The 14,876-nt window shown below is 40.7% G+C and overlaps 2 protein-coding genes across 3 annotated transcripts in view; both read left to right on the top strand.

The window, feature by feature from the left end:
- NR1H4 (nuclear receptor subfamily 1 group H member 4) overlaps positions 1 to 8,116 on the top strand; it is a 66,225-nt gene extending 58,109 nt beyond the window's left edge. For both annotated transcript variants that reach the window (XM_060164795.1, XM_060164796.1), the window contains 2 exons: positions 4,836 to 4,949; positions 6,916 to 8,116. In XM_060164795.1, the coding sequence (XP_060020778.1) occupies positions 4,836 to 4,949; positions 6,916 to 7,154 (353 nt within the window). In that variant the 3' untranslated portion in view covers positions 7,155 to 8,116. The remainder of the gene's footprint in view (positions 1 to 4,835; positions 4,950 to 6,915) is intronic.
- A 5,291-nt stretch (positions 8,117 to 13,407) lies between these two features.
- Positions 13,408 to 14,876, top strand: part of GAS2L3 (growth arrest specific 2 like 3) — a 33,799-nt gene continuing 32,330 nt past the window's right edge. The window contains exon 1 of the mRNA XM_060164751.1: positions 13,408 to 13,455. The gene's annotated coding sequence lies outside the window, so the exon portion shown is untranslated. The remainder of the gene's footprint in view (positions 13,456 to 14,876) is intronic.

Here is a 14,876-nt window from a genome sequence, read left to right as displayed (position 1 = left end):
AGTAAAATATACTGTACATAGTATATTGTGCTTATTTTTTCTGCTCTTTAAATATATATGATTTTGCTGCTTTAACCTTGGCAACTTGTGCAAGATGAAAACAATAAGAACTAAATTCTCTGATGAAGCCCATATAAGCTGATTATCAGTTCATAGTCTTGGAAAGAAAGGTTGGAAATGTACAGAAACAAATGACAATATTTATGAGAAAGTTTAATTTAAGAATTAGAATTCTTACCAACTCTCATGTTGCTTTTTAAAGTTGTCACACAGTAATTTTGGCATGGACAAATTTGGGAGTCAAATTATAGGAAGAAACCTCTTCAAAGTAAAAGAGATTATTAAACTAATAAAAGCATCAGTATTTCCATTGCCCCTCAGCAGTATTCCCCAAGCCTTCTATACTTGCCCAGTTTAGGACATTATGTATTTATTTATGTATCTGCCTTCTCCATTAATCTGTAAACTGTTTGATGACTATTCCCAGCACCATCACAGTGCCTGGCACAGATGAGGCACACAAAAATTGGTGAATTTGGTTGAGATGAATCTGAAACTTGACAGTCCAAATCCTGGCAACTCTTAAGCATCGTTATCCTAAGATAAATTTTAGCCAGTAGGACTACTGGAAAGTATGTTATTTATTAAATATCTTAAATATTTTACATTGAAAGCAGTTATTTTTTGAATTGCTAATGTGACGGCAGCTTTTTACTCAAGGCCAACAGTATGGTACAAATGACTCACTGAGTGGAGGTTAGCAATTGAAACAGAGGCCAAGGTCCAATCTCTTAGCACCAAGAGAATGTTTCCATTGTCTGAGTGGCATCCTTTCCCCTAGCACATCTCACAGCTATGTAACCTTCATTGCTAGGCACAAACAAAACATAACATTGCCTAATTTAACAAGCATTTATTAATCTCCTACTCTGTCTCCAGCAGGACCCTAGTTACTAAGGATACAGAGAGGAATAAGAAACATCTTTATTCGTTAGGCAGTCTGCCAGGCATTGGGAATACCGCAGTTGACTCCTGCTCTCATAAACTGTATATGGTATTTCACTCTAATGGGAGGGAGAGATATGAATTGTGAGAGGTGCAATAGAATTGAACGTAGAGAAGGGAGCAACTAATTCTGCTTCACCGTGACAGGTAAAGCTCCACAGAGATAGCAAAATTTGAACTTGGCCCTGAAACATGGGTAGGGTGTCCTAGCCGAACAAGGATGCCTTGTATATGTACACTTGTGTATAATACACACACATACACACCTTGGCTTTATTTTTGTCCCCAATGAAAATAACTCAAAAGAGCATAGTGTTAATTCTATCACATGGTTATTCTCTCAGGGAATATTTCTTATCACTGGACAATTAATTTATCAATCACAGACCTCTTTTTTTTTTAAGGCAAACAAGAAACAGAGGAGCAGAAACAATGGTTTTTTACAACTGAACATTTCCATGGTAGTCTTTGTGATTAAGTTAGAAAATAGCCCCCTCTTGTGACCAAAAATCAACTAATTGGACTTGAGTAAGTTTCAGAAAGGAGGAGTCAACAGGAAAACATGAAAAGACTGCCCCTTCAGGACGATGCTATTGTTACATTTCTTATGTTAGAAATTGCTGGCTCATAAACACTTAAAACACCCTTTGTTTATGTTGGTGTGATTAATTCTGATTATTGACTCTAATTCCAAAAGCAGGTTTATATTTTATCTATCCTGCAGGAAAAAATTTTTTAAACTCTTCTATTATTTATTTTCTACATTTTCTCTATATTCACTGTTGTTCTTTACAAGGTGCACAAGACAAACAGTTGTAATAAACATTTTAACCTGTTTCTGTTTTTTTTTCCAAAAATTATCAATTGCAATTAGATAGCTAATGGAGGTATCATCTTTGGAGGGTGAGAGAGGATTTAGAAAAACAAATAAGATAGAAAATTAGGTAGTCAAAGATGATTTCATAAATATTTTCAAATCTGTTGCCTTTAATCTTATCTCCAAACCCTTATATACTATTTAAAATAATGACACAGTCGTGAATTATTATTTTAGGTAACCACAATTAATGGTGTAATACCCAACTATTGAAGACTGACATCTTTTGAAGATGAAAAAGAATAGCTTTATTAACAAATACAGATCTTAGCTTAGCTTTAATACTTAGAAAAATACTAGGGCAAATCACTGATCAGCCAATTTGTATTCATCCCTAGCAAACTGCAGAATGCAAAAGCAAAACAAAAACAAAAATGTAGCTTTGTAAACACAAAAGTACATGAGCTTAATCGAAGGTTGAGATGGAACTAATGTGTTGACCCAATTCTCCTGAATAACAACATTAATAGTTCTTTTTATAATTATTTGCTCTAACATTTATTGAGGGTTTACTATGAGCCAGGCTTGGTGCTAAGAACTCTACATATATTATCTCATATAATACTATTGATATAACTCACATTTCACAGATGAGGAAACTGAGGCTTAAAGAGTTTAAGTAATGTGCCCGAGATCAAGTCATAGGTCAGCTTTTTTTTTTTTTTTTTTTGCTGTATGCGGGCCTCTCACTGTTGTGGCCTCTCCCGTTGCGGAGCACAGGCTCCGGACGCACAGGCTCAGCCGCTCCGCGGCATGTGGGATCTTCCTGGACCGGGGCACGAACCGATGTCCCCTGCATCAGCAGGCAGACTTTCAACCACTGCGCCACCAGGGAAGCCCCATAGGTCAGCTTTTAAACTCAGGCTTACTACCTCTTAACCACTATGTTTGTTGGAAACCGGGACTAGTAGTCCCAGCCTCGCATACTCCAACCCTCTGCATTTTAAGTTGTACCTAGTTTGGTCATGGGTATTCAGTTCAGTCTGTAACAGCTGGATAGAGGGCAATCTTCCACATGGTGTCATCCCCAAGTTGCTCAACAAAGACACTGTCGTTAAGAGAGCCAACTGGGGTTGATTAAACGTCAAAGGAGAAGAAAGTGTGCTACTTTGACTAAAGACAGAAAGGCCAAGGATTCTGTTTGTGAAGATTCTTTAGATTCATCTAAAGGTGAGGATTCAGGCTTTCTGATCCTGTGAAGTATAACATTAGATGATAATTATACTCTTTAGCATCTGGAATCCAACTTTATTCTGGTGTGTTTCAACTCAACTGAAGCTCTAAGGCTTTTAGGTCGGGTTTGGGATGGAATAGAGTAGTCTATTCTAGTGTGGACCAATTCTGGGAAACTCATCTTAATTCATCCGTAAGTCACAACACACCTTTTTTTTTTTTTTTTTTTTTCTGTCTGCACAATTCCCCAGTCAAAGCTTTTCTGGAGTGGAGCCATGCACAGAACAGGCACCAAACTAATAGCTGTTTAATGATTGGAGGAAGTGGCACAAAGGAATCTTAAATTATGAAGAGGAGTAGTTATAAAGGAGAAGGAAGATATTCCAAGTAGAGAGAACATGTACAAAACTGGGCAATAAGAATTGTTCAGGGAACTCCGAGTGCCTGAACATGGCTGGAGTATAGGCTGTGTGATAGAAAGATAGTACCCCTTAGTCACAACTAAGAGCCAGGACTCTAAAGCCTACTAGCTTTGGTTTGAATCCTGGTTCCACTTCTCACCAGCTGTGTGTCTTTGGTCAAGTTACATAACCTCTCTGTACCTATCTCAATGGGGTGTTAGAAAGATTAAATGAGTTCTAGCATAAGAAGTGCTTAGAACAGTGCCTAGTACATAATGAGTACTCAGTAAATGTGAACTATTGCTATCATGGGGGTGAGTATTGGGTGGTGGGAGAGGCAGGAGACGGGTCCAGGAGTTTCCTATGTAAAAAGGAAGAACATTTATGCCAAAAGCCATGGAGAGTTTTTGAAGGTTTGTAAGAACTGGGGAGACAGAGTGTGGTTTGAATTTTAGAAAGGTGATTCTAGAATGGTTTAAAGAGAACCACACTGAAGACAGGAAGACCAGTAAGGAGGCAATTGGAGTGATCCAGATGAAAAGAAAGAAAGACTTAAACTAGGTCAACCAGATGCAGTGAAGAGGGGAGAGAGCACCAAGTGAGAGTTAGCTGGTCAAATACACAGGACTTGACTCAATCCAGGCACTGGACTGAGTTAGAGGAAGGCTGAATCTTGGTTGTCAGGTGGCAACAATTGGATGGGTGAGGATACCAATCACTGAAAATGGGAACATCAGGAAAGGAGTGGATTTGGAGGAAGATGGGGAATTTAGTTCTATACATGGTGTCTTTGATTTTGGACACACTGAGTTTGAAGAGAAGGGCCAAGTACCATTGCCTACTAGGCAATGGATAAACAGCTTTGGTACTTCAGAGAGAGATCAGAACTCTGATAAGAATTCTAGCCAATGTATTAAGTAGAGTTTATATTTCTGGACTGAAGAACAATAATTTTTTGTTGGTTAAGATGCTGTCTATGTCTTGATTATAGATAGTAATGTTAAAAAGATTAACTAAAGCCCATCGAGAGCATGGTGAAGTTCAGAGATTCTTTTGGCAATTCGAGAACATTATCATTTATTGTTACACAGTAGTGACTAAAACAAAGGCACTGCCAAAATCAAAGACATACAAATCGCTGATTAGGTTATATTTTGAGGATTTTAACTGATCTTCTTTGCAATGCCTCACCTTTGGTTGGGACATTTAATATATAGTCATTATTTAAATGTGGCTGGGACGTTTATCAAATATCTGCATATGGGTATATTAACATGTATGTGTATATATATATATATATATAATGTTTGTAATTTTACACTTTTCAGTCATTCAAAAATTTTACTATGCCTCTGCAATTTTTCACCTTTCCCCCATAGGTATCTCTGATGAATATATAACACCTATGTTTAGCTTTTATAAAAGTGTTGCAGAATTGAAAATGACTCAAGAAGAGTATGCTCTGCTTACAGCAATTGTTATTCTCTCCCCAGGTAATTTCAATGTTACATTTTTATTTTTATGCCCTTTGTTGGTTTTCCCCTCAAATATAGTAGTAATATTAAAGAAAATCTTGGATAAAAAACATAAAGAGAAAGTAAAATGGCATATAATTCCACCAGTCAAATGGAACCACTGTTAACATTTCAGTGTAGTTGTCCTCAGCCTTTTTCTAAACATCATACTCATTCAGTAATTTCATTCTGAACACCTTATATGCACTAAACATGTTTCTAGACATTGTGGGATATAGCAGCAAAGAAACAGGCAGGATACAGCTACATGGAGCTTACATTCTAGTAGGGTGAGAAAGACAGTAAATAAAGAAATGAATACAAATAATTTTCAGGAGGTGGTAATACTACAAAAAATATAAAGATGTGGGTATAAGGAAAGAAAGCGGCAGCAAAATGCTGTTTTAATCAGTGGTCAGGGAAGGCTTTTTTAAGGGGTTGAAGTTTGAGCAAGGACATAAATTATATACTTTTAACATAATAAAGAACATACTGTCTGTAAGTGTACTTTTCCCATGTCATTAAATAATTATATTGGTAAAAGTTTGTTGTAATATGTACATCATATTCTATTGTATGATGTACAGTCATTTACTCAGTTTTACCATGTTTTGATATTCAGGATGTTTCCAGATTTGTTGTTGCTGTTGTTTTAAACAACGTTGAAATGAATACCTTTGTACATAAAATTTGTCTATATTTTTGCTTAATTATTTGGTAGTAAGTGATGCCATGTTCATGATTTGTAAAGCTTAATTACAATGATAGCCTTAAACCACTTTTTTTTTTTTTTTTTTTTTGCGGTTCGCGGACCTCTCACTGTTGTGGCCTCTCCCGGTTGCGGAGCACAGGCTCCGGACGCGCAGGCTCAGCGGCCATGGCTCACGGGCCAAGCCGCTTCGCGGCATGTGGGATCTTCCTGGACCGGGGCACGAACCCGTGTCCCCTGCATCGGCAGGCGGACTCCCAACCGCTGCGCCACCAGGGAAGCCCTTAAGCCACTTTTATACATGATACTGAGGCAGAAGCTAGTTGTCAGTTTTACCATAAGAAATTATAATTTAAAAAAGAAAAACTTTTCAGCGGTACATACTAAAGTTACACACATTTATACCCTATAACCCAGCAATTCCAGAATATACCCACCAGAAATGATACTTATGCCCATCATAGAGTTTACCTTGAGTGCGTTTATTACCTAGTCCAACCTCATACTGCTCCCTGCATGATGGGCCAATAAATCAAGAGACGAGGTGTTGGGACAAGGAATAGCAACTTTATTTGGAAAGCCAGCAGACTAAGAAGATGGTGGACTAGTGTCCCAAAGAACCACCTTACCCGAGTTAGAATTCAGGTTTCTTTTCTACTAAAAGGGGAGAGGGTATGGCTGGTTGCTGCAAACTTCTTGATGCTGGAATCCTTTGTTCTTGCAGCTGTCCACATATGTGCGGTCACAATGTTCCTATAAACCTCCAACAAGATAAATGTTATTCTCTGTTCTGCAACTTTTTATCTCTATATGAATGGAAAAGTGTTATACCTTTAAAGGTCAGAACCTTGAGAATGGGATATCGTGTATATTTCAGGCTCTAGGCAACATTCTTTCACAAAAGGCACAGAGCCAGCATGACTATGCAGAAGCAACAGAGCACAAGGGTTAGAGCTAAAGGAATAGATTCAGTATGGAGTCTTTCTGGTACACATTGATTGGAAGGAGAATTTAGGGAGGCCTCTGGGGGGCAGTAAAGGTCTTATAGCTTGATCTAGTTGTGATTACATGAGTCTAAATACGTGTGTGTAAAAATTCATCAATTTGAATACTTAATTTGTACATTTTAAGTGTACATTTATAACTTAACACTTCAAAAACGTTAACATTACTGTAATTATGCCAAATTATTACTTTTCCACTTTTTTTGTCATTTTATTTTAAACTTCTAAACAGACAGACAATACATAAAGGACAGAGAGGCAGTAGAGAAGCTTCAGGAACCACTGCTTGATGTGCTACAAAAGTTGTGTAAGATTCATCAGCCTGAAAATCCTCAACATTTTGCCTGTCTTCTGGGTCGCCTGACTGAGTTGCGGACATTCAACCATCACCACGCAGAGATGCTTATGTCATGGAGAGTGAATGACCACAAGTTTACCCCGCTTCTCTGTGAAATCTGGGATGTGCAGTGATGGGCATTGCAGGGGCAGGGTCTAGCTCTTCATTTTCCTCATAATATAAATCCTATATATAACTTTCCTTTATTTCATTTGTACCTGGTTTTATGCAAGAATTCTCATCAATATTTATGTGGTAGTTATATAACCTCCACAATTGTAAATGTGGGGCTAGGTTGAAATACTTTCTCTACATTTTATTCTACAAGGCTTCAGGGAATCTTTCACTCAAATTGGTATGCCCTTGTTTGCCTAATTAAATTAATCATTACTTCAAGTCTATCTGTTGAAATAAGGAAAATCTCATTTTGCTCTTCATCTTACCTTACTGCATATATTTTATTAAAAGGCTGTGTTCAATTTGGGCAATAAACTGAACATAATGGCAACAGGCTTTTCTTTGGGAACAAAATTTGAAAAATATACAACTTATTTCTTTAAATGATGAATAGCATCCTATCGAATCTGAGGGGGTAATTTCCAAAAAGGCAAACTCTTAGGACATAAATTGTGCTTTTCTCATCCCTGGAAGCCCTGGTGAATATTCATTCATTTTCCATAGCCCCCTGATCATTTCATATTCTTTGAAGTTCAAAGAGAATAGCATACAGAAAAGTTAATTATTGTCACATGAAACATTCCCTCAAGCAATCTCTTTCCTTAGTTAGGGTCTTGAGGCAGCATTTACAAATTCAGAGTACGCAGATAACTCCAGTGATGGGACATTCCATTTAGTCTCTTAAAAGTGCTCACTATTGGCTTTAGTGCATATAATTAATCATTTTTCTTTTGTTTGTTTTGTTTTTGGAAAACACTCCTTCAGCAGGGTGCACAGCTGTTGTATACTTCCCCTAAGGCAGGAATTAGTTCATTTCCTTCCTTCATTGTTATACTGTTGCATTCTTCTCCCCATTTTCCTTTGGTGAATACAATAAAACACCTATAAGTAATGGGCTTATATGTCCCTTTCTCCTGAAATCAGCCAAAACGGAGCTTGCTTAGCAAGCAAAGAGGTTTTCGTATTAAAATATTAGGGCAACCCTGAAGTCCTAAAAATGGCTAGTCAGTAGAAAATGGAGTGAGTTGGGGCTAACAGTTGGATTCCATTTGCTACAACAAAAAAGACTTGAGTCCCCACTAGGTAAGATATTGTTGCTAATCTCCATAGGAGATACAAAGACGATTAAGACACAGTAACTGCCTGGAGGGTCTTACAAAGAGCAAAGCGCTGTGGGCTCACCTGGGAAAACCTCAAGGAGGAGGTGGCATTTCCCCTGGGCTTGGAAGGATAGTCAGGACTCCATGGGTCAGGGCAGGAGGGGAGGGGATTCAAGGTGAAAGGGGTGGCAGGAGCAAAAGAAGGGAGAAAAGGGAGTTGTGCAGATGTTAAAAGACCACAAGTAACCTGGGCCAGAGAGGGAGGGTGCACAGTACCGTTGTAAGCCCCAGTTTCACCACTGCAAAATGAAGATCTCAGTACCCACCAACTAAAGGGATTTAGCTGATGAATGAAGAGCAAATGGGAAATTGCAGACCCACCAGGGAAGAGGGGGGTAAGGAAAGGACATTTAAGACAGAGAAGTAAATTTCTGAATGCCTGAGGGAGTAGGTCCAGTTTGGGGAATTGAGTGTATTTTGGGGTTTCCAGATCATAAGGCATCTGTGGGGAAGGTGGTGGGAAATGAGTGGGAACTAAGGGGGCACTGTAGACAGAGCTAGGAGTTAATCTTCTAGGTCTGGATTTATGCAAGTGGTTAAGACCTTATAATAGCAAGTAATAATGCTTCTTATGTGGAAAATGAATTGTGATATAATGAGAAATATATATTTGGTCTTTGTCCCCAGTTTCTGACAGGGAGCTTCTAAAACGCTTGGCATTTCCTGAGCAATAGGAGCATCTTTCATTATTCATAACAAGACCCTTTCAACCACACCTGAGTTTATGCTAATAAGGTGACTCTTGGGAATTCCCCATGGGTTTGATCCCTGGTTGGGGAACTAAGATACCACATGCCACTTAGCGCGGCCAGAAAAAAAAAAGTGACTCCTGGTGGGCCCCTAGATGCTTCAGGATGGGACATGGCTGCCAGAGGAACCAACCACGTGATTAGAGGGTTAGAACTCTCAGTCCCATTCCTCAACCTCCAGAGAGGGGAGAGGACCCCAGAGATGGAGGTCAATTAGCAACGGCCGATGATTTAATCATTCATGTCTATGTAATGGAACTTCCAATTTAAAAAAAACCCCTAAATGATGAGATTTGGAGAGCTTCTGGGTTCGTGAACACGTCGAGGTACTAGGAGGGTGGTGTGCCAGGGCATGGAAGCTCCATGCCCCCCCCATGCCCTATGTCTCTTCCATTTGATTGTTCCTGAGATGTAACCTTTATAATAAACTGGTAATGGTAAGTGAACTGCCTTCCTGAGTTCTGTGAGCCGTACTAGCAAATTAACAAACCTGAAGAGGGAATCATCTGCAAATATCTTATTTCCAAATAAGGGCACATTCTGAGGTTCCAGGTGGACATGAAATTTGGAGGGAACACTCTTCAGCTCACTATATAGATATAATATTTTAGTATTGATCACAACTGTTGTTATCATACAATTTTATATCATTGAATTACTTACAGATATTTGTTAATGTAAATCAATAACATTCCTTTATAATAGAACTTAGTCTTGTTTTTAATGTAGTTGGCTCTCAGCTCATCTGCTGAATGAGTAGTTTGTGAATGAATCAAGATCTCTATTGTCCCAAAATTTCATACAGCAGTTCATACAAGGCACAATCTCTAGACTGATAGTCAATAATGTCAAAGCGTTAAAAACAACAGCAGAAACTACAAAATGCAGAACAAAACAACTAATAAACCAATAAAAAGAAAAAAAATTCTCCAGCAACTACAGTAAACTTCAAGCAATAGAGAATTCTTGAAGAGCTGTGGGGAAAAAAAAATCATATTTCAATATTCAAAGGTTATATAAGAGACTCTTCTGTATTTGGTAGAGATGTTTAGTCAGATGAACAAATATCCCTAATGTAATAACTTGAAAATTTTAGATCTCCACGCATGGTGCTTTCTTAAAGCGGGCACATAATCACAATCTCAGGAAAGTCAGAACGAAAATACTTTATTATCCGATGGAAGCAAACTGGTGAGTCTTGCCTTGCATGTTACAGCCATGTCAATTTCAAGTGAGACCATCTAAAACATTGCTATTAACCTAACCACCAATTAGAAAATGTACACATGAAAGTAGATTGCAGCTCATTAGGTGAAACCCTCAATTACTAATTGCAGTGTTAAAATCAAGGTAGGTAAGATGGTGAGTGTGCTTAGGGGGCAGGGTACTAACTGGGAATTCATGTAAAAGTGAGGTTGAGGGAGCAACAAGGGAACTTTTCTCTTTTTCACACATAAGGGAAAAGCAACAAGAATCAAAAGAATCTAGAAGGGAACTCTTTACCCAATCCCCACATTTAACCAGGAAGTTAAATGTGGAAGTTAAATGTGAGGAAGATGGGCTTAGAGAAGTGATTTGCACAGATTTCCTGACTTCGGATTCACTTTCCATCACAATGTCCTGTATCTTTTAGAGGAGTTACCAAGACAAACCGAACAGACAATGAAAATAAAAAGAAAGCAACCATAAAGATACCCTGCTGCCAAACTTTCGGCAAATGTCTTAGAGAAATATTAAGTGGTGTGTGTGTGTATTTGAATGAGAATGTGTACATACTTCAACTAGCATAGTTTCTATTTTTAATAAGTGGTATTCAAATGTTTAGTTACATAGTATGTATGTAAGAAAAAATGAAAGACATGTTAACTACTGGCTCATCAAACAAGATCCGTGTGACACAATTCACTTATTCTTAAGGTTCTGTAGAGAAGTGTACATATTTTCATATTAGGGCTCAACAAATCCAATTTAAAACCAGAACTCCATTTGAAATTTGGCTAAATGAAATGGTATGGAAAATTGCCCTTTAGCTTTTGTTTCGTTTTTTTTTTTTTTTTAATAATTTTTGGCTGCATTGGGTCTTTGTTGCTATGCGGGCTTTCTCTAGTTGTGGCGAGTGGGGGCTACTCTTCATTGCGGTGCATGAGCTTCTCATTGTGGTGGCTTCTCTTGTTGCAGAGCACAGGCTCTAGGTGTGCGGGCTCAGTAGTTGTGGCACGCGGGCTTAGTAGCTCCGCGGCATGTGGGATCTTCCCGGACCAGGGCTTGAACCCATGTCCCCTGAATTGGCAGGCGGATTCTTAACCACGGCACCACCAGGGAAGTCCTGCCCTTTAGTTTTAAATAGAAACACTATAAAACATAGGTTGATTTGAACAACAGGTCCTGTGAAAATGAATCTATAGCAGTCATGGGCAGCAAAGGGTTCTGGGATAGACATCAGTAAAAAATGGAGCAACCACTCTTGGGCATCAGGTTCAATGACCACTTAAATGTCAACTTTTGGATGACCATCTTCACCTGCTTAACCAGAAGGTAAGCTCTGTGAGAGCAGGACCCCAGGGCTTAGGATGGAGTCTGGTGCAGAGAAAGTGTTTAACAGTATTTGTTGAATTGACTTCTCAAATCTGTATCTCTTTCACAAACTAATTTAACCAGCTTCAGACCTAACTTTCCAACCATCTTCTGAACACCTCAACCTGCACGTTCCTCTCACATTTCAAAGTGAACACAACCCCACACCAAAATGCATTATTCTTCCCCCACAGTTGTTTTTCCTGTGCTCTTTAGAGCAGCATCGCTGTCACATGATACCAAGTCCAGATAAATCAGCCTCTTGAATATCTCCAGACACCTCTTTCTCACCCTCCCTTCTGAGCTAGTTTATGTAATTATCATCTTTTAATTTTTAGAATTGCTGCCAGTCTTACTCCTTTCTTCAAAAATCCTCAAAAATGAATTTTTTTTCTTTTCCTGAAACACAAATCAATCACAATTGCCTGCAAGAAAGGATCTAAATTCCTTAGTACCTATGAGGGTTTTCATCTGTGCCTACTCCTCCAGCCTGATCTACCTCCGAATCCCCAAACTTTAATCATTCAGAACTACTATTCCCAGAACAACTGCTCTCACATCCCTGGAAGCTTGTTTTTCTCTCTGCCTAGAAAGCACTCCTTACTCCAAATTATCCTCTCTCTTGGCAATTCTTATTCGTCCTTCAAAATTCAAGCCCTTTCAAACCTCTGACCATCACCCTACAAGATTGTTAGGTGTTCCCTCTTTTCGCAGACGTCCACTGGTTTCCACTGAGTCATTACCACGCTGCTGGGCACTTGAAGGCAGGGGCTGTCGTTTTCACTTTTGTCTCTTCAGCAAGCAACAGTACCTCCTCATTGCTTTTGATAGGTGAATGAAGGAATAAATGCTGGGGAACATCATTCCAGGCAATTCCACTCTTTACAGATGGGAAACTGAGGCCCAGAAAGGCAACATGATGTGACAAAATAAAACTAAGAAGAGGGGAAAGGCCTGGCCTTCCAGGCTTTCGGCACCGATTTTGTCCCCATAATAAGCCACAATTAGTGATCACGGACCTACCTCTTGTTACATTCAAGACCAGTCTCCATACTTCAACTCTGGGAGCTAGTACGCAGCTCTCATTGCGTTGAGGTTACTCCTTCTCCCCCCCTCCCCCAGACCCTGCTCCGGTGTTTCCTCAAGGAAAAGCCAACATCCTCTTTCCGCTTTCAGTTGTGGCCTGCAGCTACAGGATTTCTCTCCATCCCTCTCCCCACAACCCTCACAGGACTCCCATTCCTGCAGTTTGTATCCGGAAACCTAGCGCCCTCAGTACAGCCAGATCGCGGGTGCATTTAGAATTGGGAGGGGCTCTTAACAGAACAGGATAAAACTCAGAGCAACTCTACCGCGCACTATTCCGGGATGCTTGGAGAAGTTGATTCACCTCTCCTGCTAATCGGGACAAAAAGGGTTTGTTGCTGTCGCTGAGGGGCCAGATGAGAGGAGGTACTCTATGACCAAGCCATTGTGTGTGAGAAGAGGAGCTTAGCCCCCCAGAGTTGTGAGACGCCAGGCGGAGGAAGGCGAGGCGCCCCTCGACTCAAGGCCCGCGGATCTCTTGCTTCTCTGCGGCTTGGGGGCGGGGCCTCCAGCCAAGCCCCCTCTCCGCCTTCTGATTGGTTCCTTCGAAACAGGCGGCGGCGAACCGCTGCGAAGCTCGAGGCAGAGGCGGCGGCTGCGGCGGCGGTTGGGCAGGGGCGTGCCGGTTAGGCACAGATTGAGCGAAATGTCGCCCCACAGGGAGCAGTGACCCTCCTGCGCCTGGGCGGGTGAGTACTTCCCTGTTTGCCTTCTCTTTCCTCGCGAACTCTTACTTGCCTTCTCGGGGCTGCCGCGCCTCAGCTTGCGCTCGAGGAGCCCCCAGCGCTCCGCGCAGGGGAAGCGGTGGTTCGGTTGGGGCCCCTAGCTACGGGATCCAAGACGCTGTCCGATTGGCCCGCTGCGGGAGTCCTGTGCTCTGATTGGTCCCCGGGGCCGTCAAGGTGAAGTTATGCCTGCCTTCCCATGCCCACCCGGGTGCGGTGCGAGGGGCCACAGGTGTGCTGGGGCGGGGGACGGCAGGTGTGGGTGTGCTAGTTAGGGGAGAGGTAGCGACCCGCTGCCGCTCTGCTTTAGACTCCAAGGAGGGATGAGAGCCTGAAGCTAGTTTAGTCTCTCCAGGGGCACCTTCATTTCCAAGCACCTAGCACATATAGGGTCGTTTGATTCCTTAGTGCCTCCCTCAGCAAGAAGTGATGAAGTCACTGACGTTGGAAGGAGAACGACACATAGTCATTTTGCACTCTGGCAGAGTTTACAGTTTCTTCCCTATTTGTTCCCTCCAGTCGTTGCAAGGCCCATGTCGCCGAATAACTGGAGGCTCTGTTCGATGCTTTCCCCACCCACACGTCTTGGTTTGAAAGGCTGCGTTACGGGGAGGTTTGTAGATTGCCTTGGAAGTAGGAGGAAAGTTCTGGAGGGAGTGCTTGACCATGCAGTCATTCCTGGTTCCTAACTTTTCGAACCACGGGATTGAGTCTTATGGATTTAGAGTGCTTTGTGGTACGTCTGGTGAAGTTGAGTCGCTATTCAGTGAAGAGATTTTTTTTTTTTGCAGGCCCTGTCTAGGTCAGAGTTTGGGTTTTGCTTCATTTGTGTGGAGAGTGCTCATACCTACTCTCTCAGAAGATAAGCAGTTTGTGAACTGCTGTCTGATTACCTCACTTGGGACTTAAATAATTAGGAATTGGAAGTCTCACCACCTCAGATTCCCTTTGGGAGGAGATTGGAATGGATTTGAATGAAAAAGTGGAAACTGGTGATAGTCATCTGGTGTAGAATCCTGATACATGTTACCTGTCTGACTCATCTCTTTCAGAAACTCATTAAAAACCCACAGATTTTGAATAGTGGGTGTCTCTGCTATTTTTATATTAATGAATTATAAGTAATATTTCTTTTAATGTAGCAGAGTTTCTAAACATGGGGGCTCTGAAATCACACTTTACTATGTGTGTGACCTTAGGCAAGTTACTTAATCTTTCTAAGTTTCATACTGTGCAAACGAAGGTTAATAATAAATAGTTCCTACCTTATTGATGTGAAGGTTGTTGTGAAGATCAAGTGAAATAATCCATAGTACGGTGCCTGACACATAGCTTGTATTATTTCTATGCTGTTTAATTTGGATTAAAAGTTTCAAGCTATCCCC

The sequence above is a fragment of the Lagenorhynchus albirostris genome, chromosome 11 (assembly GCF_949774975.1).
Source record: "Lagenorhynchus albirostris chromosome 11, mLagAlb1.1, whole genome shotgun sequence".
Taxonomy (NCBI): domain Eukaryota; kingdom Metazoa; phylum Chordata; class Mammalia; order Artiodactyla; family Delphinidae; genus Lagenorhynchus; species Lagenorhynchus albirostris.
This window is presented reverse-complemented; position numbering and strand designations above follow the sequence as displayed.